The sequence below is a fragment of the Danio rerio genome, chromosome 9, assembly GCF_052040795.2.
Source record: "Danio rerio strain M-AB ecotype USA chromosome 9, GRCz13ab, whole genome shotgun sequence".
NCBI lineage: Eukaryota > Metazoa > Chordata > Actinopteri > Cypriniformes > Danionidae > Danio > Danio rerio.
The window spans coordinates 7,532,501-7,542,500 of NC_141029.1; the positions used below are offsets into that span (position 1 = coordinate 7,532,501).

Below are 10,000 nucleotides of genomic sequence, written 5' to 3' on the forward strand. Positions count from 1 at the left end.
TAATTCATAACGATTTATTAATTGTAGCCTACCGTTTTCACTACCTGACCCACATGGTCTTTGCGTTTCCCATAACCAAACCATAAATAAATAAAGTTACACACAAATGACCACCTGTCAATCACTTTTTTTTTCTGCTGGCATGAATAGGCAGTGATCCGTGTCATTCTAATGGCTTTTCCCACAGCTGGTGAAGGAGACGAGAGTTTGACTGGAGTTCACTGTAATTTGTATTGTGATTGATGATAACTTCCTTATTATTATTATTATTATTATTATTATTATGAGGAAATAATAACAAGTAAAGATGTTAGGGCTCGACCGTTTTGGTCGCATAGGAGCCCAAAATTTTATCTGTGACTTTAAAATATATTTGGAAGCATATGGGCGAGTGCATACATTTTCACTGCAAAATCCTCACCGCGTGCGCGGATTTAGGAGACATTTATGCAGAATGCATCTTTGCACCTAAAAACGCCAAACGCAGCACTCAGTCAGGAACGGATTAAAACAGTTGTTACTTGCTGATGTAAAAAAAAGCCAGTAATGCTTGCCCCGCCTTTGTGCTCTTCTTATTGGCTCACTGCTCTAGAACTAAACGCGAATGATTTGTTAATGTCAGCTGTCAATCACTCAGTCAATGCCTTCTGCCTTCAGATGACAGGAGCTACAACTAGAGGTCTGCATTTTGCATAAATTTCCGAATAAATCGCGGGAGCGGTCGGTAACGGGTTTAATTAGGGACGGGAGCGGGCTGTCTAGCAATTTGCTATGCAAATGAGAAAGAGAGAGAGAGAGAGAGAGAGAGAGAGAGAGAGAGAGAGAGAGAGAGAGAGAGATTTCCCAGATAGCAAAATACACTCAGGCCAGTTCCGGCTAGATTCTCGCCTGCCAGAGACTTACCACTCAGCCCGTCTCCGGCTGCCGGACTCCGGATGCTTGTTGACTCACTGCCCGATTCCGGCCCAAATCAATCGGGCCAGATGCGGCGGCCGTAAGCGAGCTGACGATGCCGCATCCGCGCCGGAATCGGCCCGAGAGTAATGTGCGCTGCGGCCCGGAGCTGGCGCGACTCAGTATTTATATACCTTTATATAAAACCTTTTGGTATTACATTGGTACTTGATACATGGTATTACAAGCCTTTGAGTTGATATAACAGCAAATGCCTGTGTGTCTGCTTGGTGCTTGTGTGTGTGTTAGTGCGCGCGCGCGCGTATGAGAGCGTATTGGTGCTGTATGTGTGTGTGTTTATACAGACAGCTTGGCTGTCTGGACTGTATAGCTGGGGGATTTTCGGTTTTGTTCTCCCCCGCTCTTTAGCGAGATCGGGCGCGGCAGGCAGAAAACGGGGCGGGTCGGGCAGCGGGACAATAAATTCTTAATATAAGCGGGAGCGGTCGGGTTCGGGCTAAAACCTGGCGGGTTCGGGCAGGAGCGGGATTCAAAATTTAGTCCCGCGCAGATCTCTAGCTACAACTGCGAAAATGTGAAGCGCTAAAGATGAGAGAATGAAAATAACACCGACAGATTTTGTTTTAGAAAACACCTAAAGTTACTAATAATGGCACATCTTATGAGTGATCATGTGCTGAATGTTAATCCACCATTTACACTTTAAGACTTCCAGTGGCTTTAAGTCTGCTATGAAAATAACTAAAGCCATTTACTGTAAAGTGGGACCGGGTTTGCAGGTAACACCGGTTGATACTAAATCTACACATTTTAAGCATGAGAGGTACTGTATTATCCTTCATTTAATCCTCACGATACTTCAGCCGTGCAAGCGGCAGCTAGATGTGACATTCAACACAGCTCATGAAAATACCGTTATTGCTATTAAGATGACCTGCAAATAATAAGTTATACATATTTATCAATATATCAATATAAATGTGGGGCGGGGCGATGGATCACGATGCCGGCTCAGCATTGTGAAGTTTGTTGGCCATCGGCGATGGACTATGGCCTTGTCTATCGGCCCAACCCTAATGTAAACTTCTGGTTTCAATTGTGTATTGCATCACCAAAATGATTGAGGTCATGTGCATGTGTTGTGTGACGTAGTCAATATATTGATTATTGTGACAGGCCCAGCAACAAATGTCATTCAAATCCCCAAACTAGCATGAAAATGAAATTAAATATGTGTGATGATACATTGCTTGTGCCAACATCCCCAACCCACAACACAAGTATCTCCATTTGTTTATGTTGGGAATGCAAATGCTGCTGAATGCAAATTGGTCATCCTCTACATGTGGCTCAATCCCAAGAAGAATATGTACATGAATTAGAAGCAAGGATCAGAGATTGACAAAGATCATTGAGAATAATACAGAACTGTGTGTTCTGCTTTATACAACTCTAATCAATACCCGGATGGATTTAACTAGCGAATGATCGACCACAGAGCAATGAGCTGTCCCCGTGTGCACCAGAACTCATCGATTTCCAACTAGGGTGGTTTGGGTATGATCTCACACTCAAATTCTCAACATTAAGACTTCTCCAGAGATCCTTTCACACACTTGTGCCAGAAAAATTGTTCATTTAAGGTTAGAGACAAACAATGCAGGTAAATGGAGAAGTTCACACAACCCGCAGTGCCCAGAATCAGTTCTGTTTCCCTGTTTGAGTCTCAGTGTTTATGGCATTTTAGACAACAGATCAACTGAAGTCATATTAACATACCTCTAACAGCCCATTAACACTACAAGCACCATTCATTTCAATAGAGAACAAGCGACTTCCGTGTATGCGGTATGCAAGCGACATCGACCGTTGGCGACCAAATATGGGCTTGTCAAGTAACACAACAAAATTGAGATTACTTCAACTTTATGCGAAGCCACTTTTGTGAGCGACAGCCAATACGAGCTTCAGTAGAGCTCTTGTGATTCTCTCTTAGCACCTGCACCAGTCGGTTTTAACATCGGTAGCTGTAGATCTACACGGTCCCATGTTTGCAGCAGAACCATAGACACACTGATTGAAACCACTTTTTGCAATTAGGCATTTTAAGTACTGATTCCATTTATATTTAGTGTTTTCCCTGAACAATGTTTTTTTGAATTTTTTTATCAGCAGCATGTAAATGCATTCCCTCTGAGAGAACATCATCACGAGAGTTACTAAAGCAAGCTGAAGTTAGTAAGGCCCACTAGCGACTTCAATCGTAACTCTCATTAACAACAAATTTTTTTTAAACAAACACTCTGCTCATTCCATGTAATTTTTGCCACTCTGTGAAAAATTATATTATTTTACTTCATTTTTTATGTAATGGCCGTTAAATTAAAGAAATTTCCTTAAATTAAAACTTTCTGTAAATTTCTGTAATTTAACATCTGTTATTTTACGGTATAGTTCTGTAATTTAACGTCTGTTAATTTACTGTAAATTTCTTTAATTTAATGAGTTATTTTACAGTAAATTTCTGTAGTTTAACTGTCGTTATTTTACAGTAAATTTCTGTAATTTAATGTCTGTTATTTTACAGTACATTTCTGTAATTTAATGTCTGTTACTTCACGGCAAATTTCTGCAATTTAATGTCTGTTATTTTGCAGTACATTTCTGTAATTTAACGTCTGCTATTTTATGATAAATCTGTAATTTGACATCTGTTATTTTACGGTAAATTTATGTAATTTAACGTCTGTTACTTTACGCCAAATTTCAGTAATTTAACGTCTGTTATTTTAAATTAATTTCTATATTTTAATGGCCGTTACTTTACGGTAATTTCTGTAAATTAAAGTCTGTTATTTTACAGTAAATTCTGTAATTTAACTGTTGTTATTTTACAGTAAATTCTGTAATTTAACATCTGTTATTTTGTAGTAAATTTTTGTAATTTTACAGTCGTTATTTTACGTTAATTTCTGTAATTTAACGTCTGTTATTTTACAGTAAATTTCTGTAATTTAACGGTCGCTATTTTACGGTAATTCCTGTAATTTAACGTCTGTTGTTTTACAGTAAATTTCTGTAATTGAACGTCTGTTATTTCACAGTAATTTTTGGTAATTTAATGGTCATTATTTTAAGGTAATTTCTGTAATTTAATGTTTATTATTTTACAGTAAATTTCTGTAATTTAACTTCTGTTTTTTACAGTAAATTTATGTTATTTTAATGGTCGTTATTTTATGTCAATTTCTGTAATTTAACATGTTATTTTATGTCAATTTCTGTAATTTAACGTCTCCTATTTTACAGTCAATTTCTGTAATTTAATGGTCATTATTTTACGGTAATTTCTGTAATTTAACATTTGGTATTTAACGTCAATTTCTGTAAATTAATGTCTGTTATTTCACAGTATATTTTACTAAAATCACCCTAGCTGCTGGAAAAAAAAACTTAAAATAATGGATATTTTTTACAGTTTATCTACTTATTCAAATACTTTTATGGCACATTTATAGTCAGAACAGTAAAAGGAGTATGCTAGGCTGAAAACAACTAAAAAGAACATTGTTGAGTAAAAGTCACAAAGTCAATCCCTGTTTCCAATTATGTAGATGAATAAAGTGCCCATACTATGGCCCAATTTAAATCAAACAACTCAGATTTCTATCAAATCAAATTGAACAGATGTTTTATAAGATGCCATCCAAAACATATACAATCCACTTCCTTTAACTGCAGCTCTAGAAATCCACGAGAATCAGACTATTTTGCCTTCGCTTAACTGATAGTCCATTCTGAGATTTTTCCATCAGTCTCACATCTTTAATGAGATAGAAATTCATTGAGTTTCCCTAACTTGAGCTATAGAATATAGTGATTTTTTTTTTAAATAACCTTCTAATGAGCAGCACACATTTCCTGTTTACTGCATGCAGATGATATTAATGGAGCAAAAGGAGTGGCGACCACATACAGTAAATAATTAAGATAGTATGCGGAATTTGCTTAATTTCTTAATATGAATTAGGCTAAACAGTAGCCATATGCATCCATATGTAGAGTAAGTAAAAATAAAGCACCAAGATGAACTACAACTTCTTCCGAGATTGTGAAGTGTGCAAATCTGATGCACACACTTTCCATGAGGCCACAATTGGAGAAGATTTGTGAATGTAAGTGGAGGGACACGGCTGACGCTGGTAGGTCATGTGATATTGATAACATGCTGAATGCAGTATATGTCCACCAGATGACATTCATCACATACTTTTCAATGGGCCTCAACTTAATTTAAAATGAGCCCACTATCAGAGGAAGCACTTTTCTTACACAGCAAGAGTTTCATTTTATTTTCTCTATGCTCGCTTGGAGTGGGTTTCTGTCATTAAAGTGGCAAATGGAAAAACCCAAAGAGGGAAAGGAGTTATAAAAGAATAATTTAAGTGGAGAGCAAGGAAATTTCTGTCAGTCCTTTCTCGATATAGGCTATTGTGATATTTTATTTTTCTGTCCGAGTGCCGTAAAATTTACGCTGGTTTAGATGTGACCAGCTAGTTCTTTACATTCCTCATGTGCATTTAAAAAAAGATGAAGCAATACAGCTCACTATGTGGACTGAGGTGTTAAAAAGAAGTAATAAAGTTGTATTTATTTACACTTGAGAAATTTAGACAACATAAACAAAAGACTATTAATTAAGAAAAGAATCATATTAACTTGTATAAAATGGGCATCCAATGCCAACTTTTATACCAGTGGTCCAGTGGCGTAGCGCAAAATGCGGAGGCCCCCATGCAGGGATCACTGACGGGGCCCCCAGTTGAGGGAGGGGCAACACTGGGAAGCGATCACAAATTGAGGAGCGGGGAAGGGAGGCGGGGTGGAGCGACAATGCGGGGAAGCCATCACAAACTGAGGAGCGATCACAAACTAAGGAGCGATCACAAACTAAGGAGCGATCACAAACTAAGGTGCGATCACAAACTAAGGAGCGATCACAAACTGAGGAGCGATCACAAACTGAGGAGCGATCACAAACTGAGGAGCGATCACAAACTGAGAAGCGGGAAAGGGGGCGGGGTGGAGCGACAACGCGGGGAAGCCATCACAAACTGAGGAGCGATCACAAACTGAGGAGCGATCACAAACTGAGGAGCGGGAAAGGGGGCGGGGTGGAGCGACAACGCGGGGAAGCCATCACAAACTGAGGAGCGATCACAAACTGAGGAGCGATCACAAACTGAGGAGCGGGAAAGGGGGTGGGGTGGAGCGACAATGCGGGGAAGCCTTCACAAACTGAGGAGCGATCACAAACCGAAAGCAGCGAGGGCGTCAAAGTAGCCAGAAGTCATTCATTTTTAACGAGAACTGGTGGCGAGGAACAGCGCGGCGCGACTTCTCCTGTGTGGGCGTCAAGGAGAGTTGAAATAAAGTCAACTTTATGGTATGAGCTATGACGCGGTTCATCAGAATAAAGTAGTCCACTGCTTGAGAAGAGTTCAGAGAACACACACCTGTGAACTTTGGTTCCGACCACAGTTGTTCCCAAGAGTTTGATTATTGCGGTTGCCAGATTTTCAATTATTAAAAATCGCGACAACGTGGGGCCCCCTAATCCCTGCGGTGCGTGCCCTGTGGGCTTGTCCACTTAGCCACTGCAGTGGTCACTGCATGGGACAATAACCGTTTTCAAGGTATACCGTGGTTTGGTTAAGTCAAGGTTTTAAGGTCATCAACATTTTCTGCAATACCGTTTCTAAGGTATGAGAAAGATTTTTTTATAAACATTGTTTTTAATTTACTTTTCTTTTTTTTTTTTTTTAAGTATCTCCAGCAGAAAAGATATCCCAAGATGCCGTTTTAAATTGTTTCAAAAAAAATCTGTTTTCGAAAGAAATAAAGACAGCAGAAGTCAATAATTCATTTAGCCTGACATGTTGACTGTTCCAAAATATTATAAATCTTTCTCAAAATAAAATACTGTGTTTAAATGGGAAAAAAGTTTTTTTTTTTTTTTTATTCAGACATTTAAAAAGAAGATATTTTAGCGCAGTAATCATTACAATACAGCCAAACCGTGACATTTTTATCCAAGGTTATCGTACCATCAGAATCTTATACCGGCCAATGCCTAGTGGTCATGGAATTCAATCAAAGCTTAACCAGTGTAAAAAAAAAAAAAAAAAAAAACATCAATCATCACTCATCATTTACGGACACTCCACTCCAAAACAAGATATTTTGAGGAATGTTATAAAGCAGCAGCCTTCTTCTTCCATAGTATTTTTGTTCCTATTATTAATGTCAACAGCTGCAGGTTTCCAACATCCTTCAGAATATATCATTTCGAACAGACAAAGAAATCCATAAAAGTTTTTAATCATTTGAGTGTGAGTAAATGGTGAGTTTTGGGGTGACCTGTCATAAAGTCAATGGGGTTTATGCACATAAACATTTAATTTTCAGCAATTTTCTAGCATTCTCCGGCCTTCAGCGCCTAGACTGCAGCTCTGCACAAGACATTTGACCATAGGGGAAGTGGTCGTGCCCAACTGAGCCTGGTTTCTCTCGAGGTTTTTTAATTCTTCGCGTTCACCAATTGGTGAAGTTTTTTCCTCGCCACTGGCTTGCATGGTCCGGGACCCGTAGAGCTGCGCATCGATGGATTTGCTCCTCAGTGTTTGGACTCTCAGTAGTGAATATTAAACCACACTGAACTGAGCTAAACTGAACTGAACTAAGGGTGCTTTCACACCTACACTTTTGTTTCGGATTGTATCTCGATTGCCCAGTTAACGCGGTTCGTTTGGCATATGTGAACAGGGCAATCGCGCTCTGTTCCGCGCCAAGGTAATCGCTCCGAGATCGCTTGAATGAGGTGGCCTCGGCTCGATTGAAACGAACCCTGGAGCGGTTCGATTGCAGTGAGAAAGCGATCCGATCCGAGCGCGGTTATATCACAGTGTTTTATGGATATGTAATAGGCTTACGGCTATATGAAGAGAGAATTATGAGTATGGTGGGAAGTTTCGCGAGTCTCCGGATGCCCGCAAACGAGTGATGATCTCCCGGTAATCTCGCGTCTCTCTCCCAGTCCTCAAATAGGCATCGTCGCGCACCCTTCTCACCCCTCCCCACCGTGTCTCTCCTCAGACACGTCGCGCGCGCACCCTGTCAATCACCACCAAACCACCACCTCTCCTGACAGCTGAGCGGGACGCTGCAAAATAAACCCTGACACTCTGACCAATGTGAGGAGAGTTTACTCGCACGTGACTTGTTTTAGCTCTTTTAGTCCGATTAGAAACTTTGCAGTGTGAAAGCGAACCGCTCCAAGAGCAAAGAGCAACAATGTAACAATTTTAATCGCTGTTTCGGAACAACTGAATCGATTCACATGTGTGAAAGCACCCTTAAACTCTGAAAACTGAACTACACCGTTTCAGTTTACTATGATCTTCTATGTTGAATTCAATTCACCTTTATTTCTAAAGCGCTTTTACAATGTAGATTGTGTCAAAGAAGCTTCACATAGAAGATCATAGTAAACGTGAAGCTGCTTTGACACAATCTACATTGTAAAAGCGCTTTAGAAATAAAGGTGAATTAAATGAAGTAGTGCTAATGTTGTTTTGAAGTTATACTTTGCATGCTATTACAGACCAAATACAAAAAGTAAAGTAAACAATATATTTTCATATTACATATTTTTAAATGAATTTAAGTCAGAAAATAAAACCAACTTTACCTCAATACTATTTGACTATTTGAGTGTGAACAATGGTGTACTTTGATAGTCACTGGCTGCTAATATGATTTCACTATTTATATGAGCAAAAAAAACTTGTATGAAAGTAAATTAAGGAGAAAGTCTGAATGTCGGAAAAATAAAACCAACTTTACCCCAATTTGACAGCTGATCTCACAGATGAGACTCACCTTTGCCATTTTGCCAAGCCGTGTACCAGGACAGACTGAGAAACGATGTGAAGAAAACAATCGCAGTGGCAACAGTTCCATGTCTGAGCCTCATCTCATTTCAACGCCTCTCCGTGCGGCCGCCTCTAGTGCTCCTGATCCCGGCGAGCAGACGCGCTTCAGAGGAGCGGACAGGAGGAGACGGGGGCCCGGATCATCTGTTGTCTTCACCGCGGTCCAGTCCTCCTCCTCCACCACCTCCTCCTCCTCCTCCTCTCGGTCGCTGCTGGAGTCACGAGGCAGCCCAGCGGAACTGATGCATTTCAAGAGAAAGACGTGCAATCCTCATGCCTGCCGTTACCGGGAGAGACATGAAATTAATGAACACCAATAGAGCAGCATGTATTGCTCAGCTTTTATTGTGCAGACCGCAGAGACTGACGGAGTTAGACAGATCGCTGTTTAAATATGCATGTAACCTTATTACTTAGAAAATGAATCACTAAGGGACACTCACAAATACTGCAGAGGAAATGTAGAACGGAGGAGGGGTGATTTGTTAAAATAATATATTAAACACATTGAAAACACACACGCACACAATTGGGGTCTGTAAAATAAACAAGAGTTGACTACCTGTCGGAGGACCCTGAAATATGTCAGACAGGCATGATCAACAGCCCCAAGTTCAACACTTCTTACCTTTTACCCTGTTGTTGTTCAGCGAAACGTCCCGACCCGATCTCATAAGAATTATCCAGTACAAAACAAGCCAAACCACGATTTGTGATGTTCGTTAAATGCTATATGAGACACCGCGTCCTGCCAGAAGCTTCAACGGTGATGCGATCTCTCAATCAACCTTTGTTGAACACCACACCCACAATGAGCTACGATCGCCCACACAGAACTGTGATTGGCTGTAGTCATCGGGCTCCGCCCATTGATTGTCGGATGTCTGGCACCTGTTTGGCGCCACATGGTGGACTAAATCCATAACACACTTCCTCAGTGGTTTAGTTTTTCTCAGTCGCTTTGGTACATTTCATTCATTCGTTTTCCTTTCGGCATAGTCCCTTTGTTAATCTGGGGTCGCCACAGCGGAATGAACCGTCAACTTATCCAGCATATGTTTTAGACAGCTGATGCCCTTCCAGCTGCAACC

General features: G+C 40.3%; 1 protein-coding gene and 1 long non-coding RNA gene across 3 annotated transcripts in view; both read right to left on the reverse strand.

Annotated features, from left to right (window-relative positions):
- mgat4a (alpha-1,3-mannosyl-glycoprotein 4-beta-N-acetylglucosaminyltransferase A) overlaps positions 1 to 9,701 on the reverse strand; it is a 129,899-nt gene extending 120,198 nt beyond the window's left edge. The window contains exons 1-2 of one of the 2 annotated variants that reach the window (XM_087267443.1): positions 9,538 to 9,701; positions 8,857 to 9,186 (exon numbers count right to left, since the gene is read on the reverse strand). In XM_087267443.1, the coding sequence (XP_087123569.1) occupies positions 8,857 to 8,950 (94 nt within the window). In that variant the 5' untranslated portion in view covers positions 8,951 to 9,186; positions 9,538 to 9,701. Of the gene's footprint in view, positions 1 to 8,856; positions 9,187 to 9,530 lie in introns of both variants that reach the window. The other variant, XM_087267444.1, reaches the window with a different exon arrangement.
- On the reverse strand, positions 3,046 to 7,773 carry LOC147842251 (uncharacterized). The gene is made up of 4 exons (XR_015499115.1): positions 6,211 to 7,773; positions 6,027 to 6,157; positions 5,808 to 5,883; positions 3,046 to 5,754 (listed from the first exon to the last, which is right to left on the reverse strand). It is a non-coding gene; the product is annotated as an uncharacterized LOC147842251 (long non-coding RNA).
- Positions 9,702 to 10,000: the final 299 nt, after the last annotated feature.